At 51.5% G+C, this 15,919-nt stretch overlaps 1 protein-coding gene across 2 annotated transcripts; it reads left to right on the top strand.

The window, feature by feature from the left end:
• Positions 1-390: 390 nt before the first annotated feature.
• On the top strand, positions 391-8,436 carry LOC112975801 (wiskott-Aldrich syndrome protein family member 3-like). Of its 2 annotated transcripts, none has more exons than XM_026086339.1 (8): positions 391-527; positions 2,515-2,645; positions 3,459-3,612; positions 4,285-4,402; positions 5,562-5,737; positions 6,269-6,532; positions 7,300-7,691; positions 8,279-8,436. In XM_026086339.1, the coding sequence occupies exons 1-8, from the start codon at positions 391-393 to the stop codon at positions 8,434-8,436; spliced, it is 1,530 nt and encodes a 509-aa protein (XP_025942124.1). The 2 variants fall into 2 exon arrangements, with proteins under 2 accessions (XP_025942124.1, XP_025942123.1); XM_026086338.1 differs by having other exon boundaries at positions 6,269-6,548; positions 7,310-7,691.
• Positions 8,437-15,919: the final 7,483 nt, after the last annotated feature.

Here is a 15,919-nt window from a genome sequence, read left to right as displayed (position 1 = left end):
TGGGGGCACTGGCGGCCGCCCCGCTCCTGGCCTTGGCTGCGCCCTGTCTGGGACTGTCAGTCCAGCCAAACTCCCGCGAACCATGGTGAAAAATGGAAATCCTGGAAGGGGCAGCGGCTCGCGGGGCGCGTGCGTACGTGCCGCTCCGCCGCGGGGGCCCGGGCGGCCCGAGCCGTGCGGGGTTAATCCCCTGCCATGAAAAGCCCTGTTGTTCGGCAGCTTCCAGGGCTGCAGGCGCGAGCGGCTGAAGGGCGGCTGCTGGGCCGAATCCTCAGGGGCGAGGTTCTTCCAGGAGAAGGGAAAGGAGGGGGGGAAAACGCCGACTGCCAGGCGCTGATTGCTTTCTCCTTGCTGCCGGCGCAGGGGGACGAGTGAGGGCTCGCCGCCGGGATGCCGCTGGTGAAGAGGAACATCGAGCCCCGGCACCTGTGCCGGGGGGCTCTGCCCGAGGGGGTGACGAGCGAGCTCGAGTGCGTCACCAACAGCACGCTGGCCGCTATCATCAAGCAGCTGGGCAGCCTCAGTAAGTGCGGGAGCGCGGGAGCCTCGGCCCGGGTCGCGCCCCGTCGCAAGGGAAGGCGAGATGGGCGAGCGGGGCCCGGAACGGAGACGTGGCGACGTGGGAAGACCCGGGCGCACGTGGTCCTTCCCTGGCGGCGCCGTCCTGCGGGGACGGAAAGCCCTCGCCAGCCCCTCGCGGCCAGGCTCGAGGTTTCTGGAAATAGGAAGGTCAGAACGCTTGCTAAAATAAAACCCCCACTCTTTGAGCAATTTTAGAGCCAAATCACTATTTTATATGAGAATCAATTCTTAAAAAGCTGCTAAGAGCAGAAAAGCTTTGGCAGTAATTTTTGTAATACTGTAGAAATCCCAACACAACAGGAAAGAAATGTTAACTAAAGAGTGAGAGTTGCGGATATACTGACCTGGAGTTTTGATTAAACATAAGTGAGGATCCATGAAGTGAAGCTGTTTAGAAAACATAAAAAGAGAACCAGTGTGAGATGAGGAGAGCAAAGTGCGGKGGCAACCACCTGGCCGCTGGGTCAAAGTCCTCAGAGCACCTTCAAAACCTCTTTGAATGGGATAATCCAAGATCTCGCGAGTTACCTGAAATCTTTTACATGAAACGTCCCTGAGGGTTTATGCTCTCTTCTTCTCCATCCCCAGCTAAGCCCATTACTTTTATCATCAAAACATCTAGGAGGCTCCGAGGACACGTGCAATGTCAGAGAGGCTTTGCCCCCAAAGGGCCGAGACTCCAAATGGGCGAGAAGAAGAATGTAACTAACTGGGGAGCATCCTGGGGAGATGCCGTGGCCGGTGTGGGGCGGCAGCAGAGCGGCCGAGGAGAGCCGGGGCTGAGCACTCAACACATGAGCCCTCAAAGCTGCGGCCTGTCCGGGAGCCGTGCCGGGCCCTGGTGTTCGGGAGCTGCTGGCCTGGGCGGCTCCGCTTGGCCCCGGTGCCGCTGAGCTCTGGCTTTTGCCGGCTCCCAGCCTTTGGGAGTCTCAAACGCACCAGGTTGCGAAAGGCTCCAGCTCCGCTGCTGTCGTCCTGGCCTGGGACTGGTTTCAGCAGAAAAGGGCGGGGAGGAGGGCAGTGTTTCATGGGATGTGAACGGGAAGGTTGGATAGGGGAAGCCTGCTTTGCTGCTGCGTAGTTACTTAAAATAGAGAAGCCCAGTCTCTTTAGGGGTCCCTCTCTCATATATGTATGTTTTTTCCTCCGGAACTAGATTCTTTTCTAAAATACTCCCAGAAAACTAAACCTCATCTTTCCCGAGCTGYTGAAAGCACCGCGGTCGGTCGTAGCTCCGCATGGCGGGACTGCAGGCGCCTTGGCACGTCTCTTTTGCTAGAGCGCTTCATTTGGAGATCTTTGCGTGGTGGCCACTCCAGGCCAGGACATGTGACCAGAAAAGCATCCAGGTTTCTCTCTAAACAGGAATTGACATCACACGCGCACACACACACACACACACACACACATCCCCGTGATCGGCTCATCCAGAGGAAAAGGAAATCAAAAACAAACCGGCAAAGCTGGGCGATGGGCCGAGCACCCCCGCGCCGAAAGCCCCGCGGCCCTGCGCCGCCTCCTGCGGAACAATGGCCGCTTATATCAAAAGCGCCTTGATCTTGGGAAGCTTTTGATATATGTTTTTTGGAAGAAACCCCAAATAGCTCAGGCTGCCCTGGTAGCAGCATTGTGTTTAAAATCATTTCTTGGCAAAGCAGAGCTCTGCAAGGGCCTGGGCGAATACGGCTGTAGCCTGTAGGTGTCAGCAATGCTCAGGGAAGCGCTGTTATCCAGCCTTCCCCACGGGGAAAAAAACCCGCCAAAATGCACTGAGCTTTGCAGAAAATAACTGGGAAAAGATGGGGAGGTTGGGCCTCTTCTGGCTTGTGCTCGTGCTTAGGGCACATGGGAGAGGCTCATCCAGCTGCGTTGAAGCAGCCTCCCCATCTTTGCTGATGGTGTGTCCCCCTTCCCATTTGGCCCGACAGGCAGACATGCTGAAGACATCTTTGGGGAACTCTTCAATGAAGCCAACAGTTTCTACATGCGGATGAACTCGCTGCAGGAGAGGGTGGACCTGCTGGTGATCAAAGTGACGCAGCTGGACTCCACCGTGGAGGAAGGTGAGGAGCTGTGGGGCTGCTGGGTGGATCTCAGCCAGCCCAGTAAGGCCATGCTGGGCAGCAATTTCATTTTTAACTTTGCCCCACGGAGGTAGAAGAGGAGGCAGTGAAAAGTGCATGCCCGTTCAGACGGGCAGTGTGAGCCCTGCACGGTGTGTGGGCCTGTTTTGAAAGGACACTTTCAGGTTAAAAATAATGGGCATTGGCCTTGGTTCTGCCTGGCCAGAGGGAGGAAGCTGTGAAACCCACAGGACCAACCTCCTTACTTGGGGTAGAGAGGGGTAACAAGCAAGCGAGCTTTCCAAAATCGTTTCACTGCACCAGGGGTCCATTAGTGGTGCAAGATACCTGCACCTGGCGGGGAACATTTCCTCTTCCTCAGCCCTGCTAGCTAGAGACCAGCCCAAAGCTGGAGGTCTGACACTCCTTCCAAAACTCTCCTGTGATCTGCAGTAATGTCCCATGCAGCTACTTCAGCTGCTTGGTGAAGCGACTGCTGGTCTCAGCAAGACCCAAGACCTTGCAGAGTCTCATTTTCTCTATGTCCCCTGGGAGAGCACAGCCATCACCCCACCGGGGAGACGGGCTCAGAGCCTCCTCGCAGAAGGTCCTCCCCAGATGCCGGTGCCCTCCCAGAGGAATTCCCCTTGTGTGCACAAGGCACAGCCCCGGTGCGTGGGAGCCGCGGGCTCAGGGCTTGGGGCTGGGATCAGGGGCTGGCGCTGCAGCCCCGAGTGGTGCCCAGACATGGCACCGTGTTAAAGCTGTGGTGCATGGCTGCCTGTTGACTCTGTCTCCTTCCTGCGCCCCCAGTTTCTCTGCAGGACATCAACATGCGGAAAGCGTTCAAGAGCTCGACGGTGCAGAACCAGCAGGTTGTGTCTCGCAACTCCATCCCTAACCCGGTGATGGAGATGTACCAGCGGTGCGACAAGCCCCCGCCGCTCAACATCCTCACGCCTTACAGGTAAGGGCAGGCCTCAGCATTGCTCCTGGGGCAGCCCTGCCCATCTTCCCCACACTCCTTTGGCCTGTGCTCGCTCCGGCAAGGTGGTGACAGGGAGCCGTGGGGCACCCACAGAGTCATTTCTAGGAGACTGATCAGGGAGGTGCGACCCATTTGCTATACGCCAAGGGCTTAAGAGGCTGTTTTCGCCTTGATCTCATGTTGCTGTGCCACTGCCTCCGTCGTATAACGAGTGACCGTACATTCATGGGTGCCTGACAGCTTACAGCCCTGATCGTACCCAAACCTCATTCTTCAGGGGAAGGGAAGGTCTTCTCCAGTAAATGATGGGGTCTCCTTGGTTGCTGGATCAGCTGGTGAGCCCATAATGCCCAAACAAGCCACTCTGATGTCCTCCTTCTTACTAGAGCCAGTGGCCTGTGTGTAAAGCCTGGGCTGGGCCACATTGCAGGAGATGAAATGAAAGAGAGTGGGGTACAGGGAAGTGCTAGCAGGGAGGGTTGTGGGTTGGCAGTTATAGCAGGTGGGAAGGACTGGAGGGACAAGGGAGTGGGCTGCCAAATTCCCCAAGTACTAGATCCATCCGTGCACCACTTTAGATAGCACTGAAATTCCCCTGAGGTTGCCTCTTGTGGCTAATCGCTCCCTCTGTCCCTCCCCAAATACCTTCAGGGACGACAAGAAGGATGGCCTCAAATTCTATACGGACCCCTCCTATTTCTTCAACTTATGGAAAGAGAAGATGTTGCAGGCAACTGAAGATAAGAGAAAGGAGAAGCGCAGACAGAAGGTAAAGGGCACAAAGARGGTCCCCAGTTGGACTGGAAATTAGGCTAACCATGAATTAGTTTGTTCTACTTGGAGTTTCTCTTGTGCTCTCTCCCCCTCCTGAGGTGGGTATGTCTCCATGGTGCCTCGGTCCCCATAAACCCTGTGCTGCCAGGCTGGCTCTGAAGGGTCATTTGCTAGTGCTGAGGGTTGCTACTTCTGCATTACTCATGGTCTGAAGGACTTGAGATGGAAATGGAGCTCCAAAAATGCTGGGTTTGGGGTTTCCCTAGTGACCAGACCAGGCCTGAAGAAGCCACAGCAAGAGTCTCTGTGAAGAGTTTGCTGGTTTGCTCCTTGCACCTATTTCTCATAATGCTGAATCTCAGAGTATCCCACTGACACCTGAGGAGTTCTTCTTGGACTCATGTTCACTGCCTAACACACCTCTGGCTAAAAGAGCCAGAGCTCTTTAGAGCTTGGCCCTGAGCAGATATGAGGGAGGAAATCTGGGGGTTCTGTTCAAATTAGCAGAGCCCCCTCACACATGTGTACATTGCAGAGTGTTTAAGGAGCCCAGGGGTGTGTTCAAAGCCGCTTTTCTTCTGAGCTCCTTCCTCACATGTGATATTCCCACTTCTTGTCCCATTTTGCCTGGCTAGAGCCTGCCTGACAGGCCTTAGGTCCCCCCATGGGTGTGGTGTAGGCTCAAGTCTGCAGGGAAGAGGTAGTTCCCTTGTGCCTCCAGCATGTCAGCAGTCTGACCCAGGCTTCCAAATCTGCAGGTGGGTTTGATCTGTGCTTGGGCTGTAGTAGGTCTCTGGGTTGTATCCAGAGCAATGAATCCATCACAGCTTGCAAGGTTGATGAGATATCTGCTGGACTCATGCAAGCTCCTGGACATGTCTGTGTTTCAGGCTCTCCCATCCCAGCCTTACAGCTCTGCTCCTGCCCTGTCCCATTGGGCTAGAGAACATGTTCTGAGYGGGTGCTGGTGGTGCCCATGGGCTCAGTGTCTGGGCAAGGACCATTCCTGATGCACTTTCTCATGCCCAGTGACCAGCACTTAGCAGAACGTGTCCTGCCACGTCAGCATCCTCTTGCAGCTCACACTGCACTGTGTGCAGCTCTGGGCCTGCACAGCTGCAGGCGTGCTAATGGGCTTGCTTGTCTGCCTGCAGGAGCAGCGGTTGGTAGAAGACTCCACCCGGGAGGTGAAGAAAGTGAGGAAAGCCCGTAACCGGCGCCTGGAATGGAACATGATGGCGTATGATAAAGAGTTTCGACCCGATAACAGGTTCTCACCATCCCCATATCACATGGCATCATCGGAAGGATCACTGTCCCCAGATAATAGGCAGGTTTTACCTATTACACATTTAGCTCACTGGATTTTCTTTGTGTTTCTTCACTTTTCTTTTTTCTTCTCAGTGTTTGGTTGGACATGTAGTCCATGGCAGGGAAGGGCTCATAGGCTAGCAAACAAGTAGGGCAATAAGCCGTAGACCCATGTAGTTTCATATATAGCACTCTTCCTTCTGCCTCCCAGGGTGGTGTCCTGGCCCTCATGAGCCAGCCTAGTATGACCTTGGTGCTGAGATCTCTGTGGGGGGAGAGGGTCAGAGCACTTTTCCTTTAGGAGCTATGGGAAGATGTGAACCYAGATTTGCAACAGCGAGAGACTAGTCCAGTTCTGTTGGTGTCTTCCTACCCTCTGCTGTCTCAGTGCTTTCTTGCATATCTGTATTTTTGTGGCCACCCCCTGTGTTTCATTGCCCTGGCCCAGATGCCAGCTGGTGCCATCATGTTGCCCCGAGCTCTCCACACCTCCTCTCCTATCCTACCTTCCATCCAGGAGTACAATCTTTGGTGTTTTTGTGTGCCATAGATCTTACGCATCCGACGCAGCCGATCACTCATATCCAGCCAGCCCTAACCACCCCGCGCAGCAGATGCTCGCTTCAGCCTCCCACCTGGCAGCAGACAACAAGGAGGTCGTTCTAGTAGCTAACCAGACCCAGGAGCATGTCTACAGGCCTTCAGCAGCAGGAAGCCGCCAGAACAGCCTCAACCGTGTCCAGCAGCCGCATGTGCCGCAGCCTCCAGAAGCTRTATTAAATGGACCAAGACCTCACTTAGTCAAGGATTATGGGTATGGACTTCAACCTGCCTCTTTTATTCTGAGCCTTGTCCTGCCCCCTATAGTAACTTCCAGTGATTTGCAAAGCTGACAGGTTGGCAGCCTAGGAGGGAAGCAGTGTGAGACAGACAGTGCCTGTCCCTCAGCCATCCTGGTGTGAAACACATAGGCTGAGTCTTCCCAGTCCTACCGGTGCTCTGCTCACAGTGCCCAGCAAGCCCGGCAGCCGCTCAGGAAGGTGTTTTGTGGGAGGCTGACCCATTCCTCCTAGGGCACCACGAGACAGTCTGGGCTCATGGCAGTGCTGCGGCAGTAGGACGTGCCCAGTGCAGCTCCCAGCACCTGCTCGAGGCCTCCTCTGCAGCTGGCATGGTCTGAAACTGCTGGTAGGGTCAGTCAGTGCCATGAGAACTGGGGCCAAATCAGTCAGGAGCACTCTTTTGGGTAAATTCATGTCTGGGGCACAGCTGAGGGGAGCGCTTCACCCTGGGCAGCTCTTGTCCTATAGGAGATGTGGGTAAGGCAGACGGAGGGGAACGTTTTTGTCCGGGACATTGGCTGGCTTCCCACCACCATGTGTCCCATAGCCCTGTCTGTTGGCAGCCTTCCCCATGTCCATTCCCCAGGGCTGTAACCCTGAGGGAGAGCTTACACAGGGGTCAAAAGCAAACCAAGGCAACAGTTCGGCCCATGCAGGTATCTAGAGGGGGGGTTCCTGGTTGCCTTCAGCAGAAGGCATTGCTCGTGCCATTGATGTGCTTTTGATCCTCCTGTTGCAGCCAGCAGCAGATGCCGATGGCAGAATACTTCGTGCCACCAGCTCCTCCACCCCCACCGCCTGTCATCCCCTCTGCTCAGACTGCATTCGACAGCCCCATCTCGGCGCCCCCCGCACTGGCACCCGGCACGGGGGCCTCTGCGGCTCACCCCTCCTACGCGCCCTCGCCGCCTCCCGCTCCGCCCTGCCCCTACTCCGCTTCCCCACCGCAGACTGGCCCCATGGGGCCCCCCGTTGCGCCCCCTCCACCTCCACCGGGTCCCCCTGCCATCACCTCCTCGCCAGCTCACTCGGCTTCGCCCCCGGCCATCACCGTGGAGCCTCGGAAACCGCAGATCCCGCTGATCCCCATGAGCGATGCCAGGAGCGACCTGCTTGCTGCCATTCGCAGGGGTGAGTTATAGCCATGAGGCTGATGACAGAGGGAACGCAGAGTTGAGTGACAGGTAATACGTGAAGACAGGGACACATGGATGGGACCCAGGGAAGGAAAACAAAATGCAATGCAGGTATTTGGAAGGGATGCACCCTCTGGGGAGGGAGGAATTATTGGAAGGTAGGAAAAGCAGGAGAGGGAGGCTGTACCTGAGAAAATGTGAATGTCAGGAAACACCACCACTCACGTTGACGCATATTCATTTCTGGGAATATGGAAGAAATCCATCACTGGAGACTGTACAGAGCACCACAAGGAGGCCCAGCAGATCTCCCATTTGCACTGGTCTCCTTTCAGTTTGTAGCTGATGATATGATCAGCAACATGTCTTCTGGTTTCCTTTCCTGCTTACTGCAAACCTTCAGGTTGAATGGAAGTGAAGGAGGAGGGTTGTAGCTTTATAATCACGTGTATCCCTCTGGCGGGGGTTTGCAGCCCTTCCTGTTTCAGCCAACACTTCTAACTTGGGGGGCTTCTAGTTCAGTATGGTTGCATGTGCAATGGGCCTGTTACCCCTAAACATTTTCCACATTTTCTAATGCAGGAATTCAACTCCGGAAAGTCCAGGAGCAGTGGGAGCAAGAGGCCAAGAAAGAGCCTGTGGGCAATGACGTGGCTACGATCCTCTCCCGCCGGATCGCGGTGGAGTACAGTGAGTCTGATGATGACTCAGAACTGGACGATAATGAGTGGTCAGATTGAGAGAGCCTGGGATGCTGTGTTGGATGGTAGCTCCTCCACTCTATGCACCACTTTTCCACACCAGGTGTGTATAGGCACCTTTCCCAAAAGTCAATGCCAATCATGGTCTGCAATTAGCCCCACTTATTCAGGAGCTTTGCTTTCACACTATGTCGAAAAAAATTCTGGCAGCATTACCACTGGAGGATATACATTGGTAGGATACACCTCTGAGGCAATGATAGCAGTTAGCAGCACCTTCATGTTTAATGATGTTGAAAACACTATGAAGCCCAGTAAATAGAATTACTCCAGATTTACGCCTGTGTAAGCAAGATTAGAGGCTGGCCTGCAATATATTTTTTAGAGAAATTAAACTGAGAGACAACAGTGTTTTTTCAGCTAGATGTTAAATTTGTAATGGAAAGCTACTGGAAAAGAAACCTGTTTCGATAGCTGATATCACCATCTGGCCACAGGCATTTAGACTGTCAGGTACTTGGTTGCATTTTGCTCTGGTGTCCGAAGTGTGGGATTGGGATGCGCGAGCCAGGGCCAGTCCCCGTTCACTGCTCTGAAAGTTGTGCGTGGACACATGCTSCTTTTCCCCATCGAGTTAAGCACCGCGTTTCACAGCAGCCACGGGAGGCAGTCACTGCGTTGTGTTGTCATTCTCTGGAGCACTCCAGGAGRAGACCAAGACCTTTGTGACRTGTTTCCATCCTTGGGACCGCTTTTCTGGGAGAAAAGAGTGTGAGGCAAGGCCAGCAAAAACCACGGTGACAGCTGCTCTTTCACAGTTAGCAAGGAAGCAAAGCATTTGTCACTGCTTTGAGAGGTGCAATGCCTGCTCTCCTCSGGGTGGGAAAGTGGGCTACCTTACAAAGGAGCAGGAGAGCTGCATTGTTTTGGGTGTTTTCCTGAAGTCCAACTATTATTGGCCTTAGTGCTATACCATTTTATTGTTATTTGAAAATAAATTAATTAGATAAAAATGCTGCTTTTAGGTAAACCCAAACCAGTGAAAGGAAGCGAGAACAAAGTTTATTCTTGTTCTCTTGATTTGCACTTTGTAGTTCCACAAGCTGTGCTAGTACGGTTGAGATGACTAACTCAGATCTGGTGCACTAATTACTGCAGGCCTGATTCTTCCCCTTCCTCTTACTCCCAGAGGGTCCTGGGGGTGTCATTCGGCAAAGCGAGGCACTGATGAGGGAGCCTGGCAGGATCGGGCCTCAGCCACGATGCTGAAAATACCGGCGCGTGTTCTTTGGTTTGTTCATCAAAATAGAGAGTGATTCATAGAAGCCTCTTCATGAAGCTATTAAAGGAGGAATCATGGGAAGCCAGAATGAATGGGTGTGAAACACTGAAAATATCACAGTCAGGAGTAAGAATTTGCAGAGAACTGGAAGTGGTTTCTGAACAGCAGAAAATGGGCCAGTGTCAGCCGCGAAACTGTCCGATTGACACGTCTGGCCATGCAGGGGCCCTCCCTTGCAGACCTGTGCAGTTCACCAGCAAAAGCGTTCCCATATACTGTGAGTCCCTGAATGGGGGGAAATTGAATCTCCACATTGCCTCTCTTCCGGTGAGGATTTTGACTTTGGGCCCATCTCCCTGGCTTTCACAAAGGCCAAGCAGGTGAGCGTCAAAGAGCTGAGGGCCACAAAAGCCCTGGTGTTTTGAATACCTAGAAGTGAATAGACCTACAAAAGAGATGGGAGGAATTGTCTGGGACCCAAAAGGCTCATACGGGCATCGTTTGGCTGATGCTTCAGTTCWCCCTGAGAAATGTTAATATTGAATGATGCCCTGAGTATCCATTTGTTTTCCTGCTGGAGAGAAACCCTTCTTGGTGAGGTGAATTGAACACAACCTCTATCTTCCTTCACCTAGTTGTTCTGCAAGCTAAGAAATATCACCATAAGCCATCAGTTGCGCTGACTAACRCAAAATATTCTCTGTCCCTTAGATTTGACACTTCCTATATCTCTGCATCCCACTGACTCCTTCAGATGAGATATGGGCAGTGCTTAGAAGCACACCACGTTTCTCTCCACCCACAGCAAGCCTCTGAGTCAGTCTCGGGAGCGGTATATTTGGCAGCGGTGGGCAGCCTGAGTGGATGCTGCCATGTGAGTGTGCGTGGAAGTGGGAGTGAGGGATAAAGAAATCTCAGTAGGGCCTAGTGGAGAAGGATGCTCTCCTAGAAGTGGAGAACAGGATTGTGTCTGATTTGCAGGGCTGAGTTTGGGAGCTTGAACTGGGAAGTAGCATTGAATATGGGAGAGAGGAAGGGTGTGTTTGAAATGGATTTAGGGTGGGAAACAAAGCAGGCTACGCTGCCAATGAATCTTCAGTTCTCTGCACTGTCTTTGGCCATGTCCCTGTAACCTTACTGGATCTGATTTTCCCTTTACTTAGGTAAAACTCCCATTGACTTCAGTGCGGCTGATTACCAGAGTAGTAGCTGTACAGAAGATCCTTAGATTTAACCTCAGAATTTCATATCTTGGCAGCATTGCTGCCATTTAAGCTCCTYGGATGCTCATTGACTCAGCTTGTGTAGGGATGGACACTCTGAACTTCAGAGAACGACCTTGGAATATGAGATTGGCCATAGCAGATCAATCCCAATTTCTGCCTCAGCCTGCACAGACGAAGGCTCTTGCTTCTGACATCAACCCTCTGTTCAGAGCTAGAGGAAACCCAGAGATACAGAGAATGGCTGCATAAACTCTTGGCCAAGGCCTGATGTCTCTAACCAGGCAAATAGCCACTGTGGTGCCCATAAGGGGCTTTTCTTAGCAAGGCAGATGGGATTTGACCTGGAGCAAGTTCAAAAGAGAATCTTGTAAAAGTTCAGAATAACATTTAAACGGTCACCTATTAGTATTTATTGTGAAGTATTGTTAATATAGATGTGACTGCGATGTGGTTTGTGTATGATAAGAAATTGGTTTTATTTGGAGAATTTGAAAAGAGTAATAAAGCTTTGTGCACCYGTGAAAGAGAGAGAAAAATAGTGAAAGGCTGTAGCAGTTGCCATTATCTGTTRTATTGCTCCAAAGGCTGTAGAGTAGGCTGTGGGGACCCAACAGTGGAGCTCAGACAGTGCTGGGGTCTCTCTCACCACTGGAGGACAAGGGCACTTGGATATGCAGGACTGAATTGCCCCTTGGGTCTGTGTGACTGTGCACAGGAAGGAGAAGGCTTGCAAAGAGACTTCCCYCAGGATCTTGTAGGAGAATGGGTGCAGTCTCTTTCCGTATATGGTGGATGCCCTGAGGTCTAACCCATGGGACAACTCAGTGAGAGGTGTGCAATGAGGAACCCCAGGTGTTTTGCCTTTGACAGGGCCTCCAAGCTTAGCTCCAAGCCCTATCGCTGGCTTGCAACCCCAGAGCTTGKTTTTCCTCTGGCTTTGTGCTGGTTTTGGAGCTAGGTGTCTCCACCAGCTTCTCTGGCTTGCTCTGGTTTACTCTAAATGATCTGGTCCTTAATTCTGACCCATAAATTTGCCGAGAGATTGGCTACTGCCAGTCAGTCTCCCATTCACATCGATGWCAAAACTCCTGTTAAATTTCAAAGAGACAAAGTCAGCTGGCTCGGGGACAAGAGCTCCTCCTCAGGAGGAAGGGATGGAAAAGCAGGCCCTGCAGGTTGGGGACTGAAGGTGGTTTCAGGTGACCTTTGCATTGCCCAGACTCTCAGAAGCGGAGCCAGTCCTGGCAGAAATTAGAGAGGCGCTGAACCCCCCTGGAAGCCAGCATGCTGGTAGCCTTTACTGATTGGAGACACTTGCCCAACCCTGATATGACTCTTCTGAGTTGCTTGCATGGGACACAGATCCTGCGCCAGGGCTATTCCYCAGGCTGCACTACGGCTCATGGTTGGGTCCTTTTTCTTTTCATGCACTAGTTACACTCTGTGTGTCACATTAAACTATGTGATAAGCATGAGCCATGGCTGTAGTAGGAGTCGCTACGTTGGCACGTGATGGGTCAGGATTGACCCTGTAGCCTCCCACTTCCCTGTCACCTTTGTAGTGACTTTGATCTGTTTGGGATTGACAGCAGTCAATCAGCTCATTTAACCCTGTTGTTGTCAGGGTCAGTGCCAATTGCGTGGCAAAGTGCTTGACAATCATATAAATCAAGCCTTGTCTGCCCTATGTCCGGGTCACATTTGCACAGCGAATGTGCAGCCAGGAACCTTATGACTGCAGGAGGAGCAGGGTGCACCATCGTTTCCTTGTGCATTTATGCTCTCACACCATTTTCTCCTCCCGCGGACCTCCCAGCACATGTYAACACTGTTTGCACTCTGCTTAAGGGAATTCCCACCACCTAATAAGGAGCCCATTTCATATGCCAAACTCCAAAGCAAATCAGCAGGATCATAACCTCCCAGTGTTGCCCACTGCTTGAGAAGATACGATGATCCAGCTCTTCAAATGATATAAACTGCCTTGGCTCCTTTAACTTCCCTGAACCTAGGCACCTGACCTGATGATACCCATTTCCTGCAAGGCCAACTCTGCTAACAGGCTGAACATCCTCATTTGCCTTTGGYTGAGGGACTCAGCCACCTTTGAGGATGACCGTCTTTATTTTAAGGGTGCTCATCCTTTCTTGCCTGTGTCACTTATGAAATCAAATGCGAGTAACACCAGCTCCTTGGGTYGTCCGGATCAGGTTAGCTCTGCTGCAGTCAGTTGTGCTATCCTAATTAACACTGGCTGAGTATTTGACCTATATGCTGCATGCTCAGTGTTTTGTACATATGTGCCTATTTCCGTATACTCTTCCAAAAGTAGGCCATGCTCTGTTATACAACCCGAAATGCTCAAATCCCCATGTGGGCTGATATAAAAGTGAATATTTAAATATTTTATCTAGCTTGGCAGCCATTAAAAATACAATTCAGGTCACAGATGATTGAATTGCTCCTCTCTCTCAAGTGTACCAAAAGTGGGCTGAGGAGATTCTCTTGTACATTAAGGTATCATGTTCCATGTTAAAATATAGCAACAGCGTTTTATTGCCAACAGATAATCACATAGTGCCAAACATTTAATGAGCCCARCCTATCTCTTGAGAGTACCCCTTTCCATTTTATCTGCCTTTTCCTACTTGCCRATTTATGGGCATAGATTAAAAATAATAAATAAAAGATTGCCAACAGGGAGAAGTATATTCTATGTGCATACAAATGAATTTGGCCAGAGTCAGTGAAAGAATAAATAAGCTGTTTTGATTCTGCTTGTAGATATTAGCAGAAGCCTCTAGTCTGTGAGGTCCATCAGAAACCTCTTGCACATATCTGATTTACCTGAAAAGGGATATTAGAGCGACATCTGTGCTGACAGTAAATCGGTCCATTACCTGCGAGATATAATGTCAGTTATGAAGGCTGATCGAGCTAAAGTTTTGCCGAGATTGGTGAAAGGATTGGCAGTGTTCACATCCCAGCGTTGCACCCCAGCTTCCCCTTAATTTGGGTGACCTGGCTCTTGAGGCTAGCAGCTCTTAGAGGGTCAATGTCCTGAAGGAATAAAAAGGTTTGGGGGAGTTTCTAACTTTCCAGTCTAGACGGAGATCTAGGGAAGAGTGAGCATCGCATCCTATCAGTTCTCCTGCTTTTGCAGCTATTTTGTCCTGTGAAGGTTTCATGCTGGTGTTAAATGTAATGCTGAGCATGGGGTCTCCAGAGAGCTCCCTGCACATAAATGCCCTCAAACGTCCTCCCTGCGACTTTKCTGACTCTGTCTCTCTTTTAAGACACCAGACAGTCTAAACAGAAGCTGTGTGTTTTAGCAAGGAGACACCTTCTCCTATTTGAGGTCTGGTCCTGCTTTTCCATTTGAATGCAGTAATTTCTGTAACACAGGTGACAATTCAGGTCACCGGGGAGTGAGCGCTGTGTAGCGGTGGGCCAGGGTCTGTAGACTTCACAGCAGTCCCTGGCCACAGAGCCTGAATTAATACTTTAGCTTTAACAATGAATGCCCCAGAGCTTCATATGGAGGGAGACAGTTCGTAGCTTTGGAGATGACATTTTGGCGGGTATTTTTCAGAGCTGCGTGTATGGCAGGAGCAGGTCAGTCTCTCTCACCATGATGTGTCCCTGAGGATTGACCGTGGTAAGCCTAGGGGAGACCATCCGGTCGCAGCGTGCCATGTGGAGAGACATGCGCATTATAGGCCTCTCCTGTGGAAAGCTCTTCCAGTCCACACAGTGAAGAGGACAATGTCTTTTGGCACTAGATGTTGGCAAGCATATGTTGTTATTTTCACCATGATTACTGTTTTTCTGTAGTTGTTGTTGTTRTTATTTAGGGGTAAGGTATTATAGGTTGGCATGTCACTTTACAGACAAAAATATAAGTAAGGGCAAGGACTCTGTCCTGAGGAGCTTACAGTTTACAGCAAAGACCATATAACCTGCACTGCACTTTAGAAGACACAACTGCTCAATCACTTACATACCCATGAATTTACCCTCTCCTGTGGTGGTCATTGCAGGAGTGACTCGCCTGGGCAATGGGGCCTTGAGGACGGTGCCCCTTCAGTAGCGGTAGCAGCCCCTAGCTTGGTGCCCCCGATCAGCACCATGCCTGCATCTCCCGCTGACAGCCATGTCAGTGGGCCTCCTGCCCCTACACTGTAACTACGCAGAAGTGCCTGAGCAAAGCACAAGAGCAGCAGGGCCATGCGGCTGCCCGCCACCAAGGCGAGGGTGGTGGCCCACGTTGCAGCAAGACTGGGTTCCCCAGGGAGACGTGCTGATTTTTTTCTTCAAACRGGCAGCTATTCCCCTGGATGGTCCTTCCCCATTTACCTACATGCTGGATGGGGCAATTCTGATTCGTGATGACCATAGTACGTCATGTATGCGATAGGAAATGTACCCAGGAATGCTATTGTGGCTAAGTGTTAGGAATTAAAACTGTCCCATGCAATTTGTGTGGTGCCCTGTAAGCTTATAGAAATAGTTTCCTTCAGGCATTTGCACAAAGCCTAGACTTTGATACACTTCAATCTTTTTGAGACCTGGAAGGTTTTCTTTTGGTGAATCTGACTGTCCTTTATCAAACCCCAGGTTTTTTAGGATCACTCACTCAGGCTTTGCTTTCTCCAGGTGAAAATTGTACCTGTGTTTTGCTGTGTACAAGTGGTCATGGATTCCAGTGGGTGGTTTGCCCTAAAGACTTCAGTATACCATGCCCACAAACTGAACAGGAGGAGGCACGCTGTGATCTGCCCTAATGGGGTTGTTCTCTGGTGGGGGAAATTCTGGCTTTATCACAGGGACCCAAGGCAAAGGGAGACTGTGCAGCAGCAGGGGCAAGAGGATGGACCATCACTGCAGGAAACATGCAGGTAAGACCCAGATAGCATGTGCTTGGCCAAGATGTCCTTTGAAGGCAATGTAGATGTCCTATTATCAGGACTAATCTCTTCATCCTGCATTGGTACAGCCACAGAGGTCTATGTAA

The sequence above is a fragment of the Apteryx rowi genome, unplaced genomic scaffold (assembly GCF_003343035.1).
Source record: "Apteryx rowi isolate R43461 unplaced genomic scaffold, aptRow1 scaffold_69, whole genome shotgun sequence".
Taxonomy (NCBI): domain Eukaryota; kingdom Metazoa; phylum Chordata; class Aves; order Apterygiformes; family Apterygidae; genus Apteryx; species Apteryx rowi.
The sequence above is the reverse complement of the archived record's forward strand: the minus strand, read 5'-3'. Positions and strand labels throughout refer to the sequence as shown.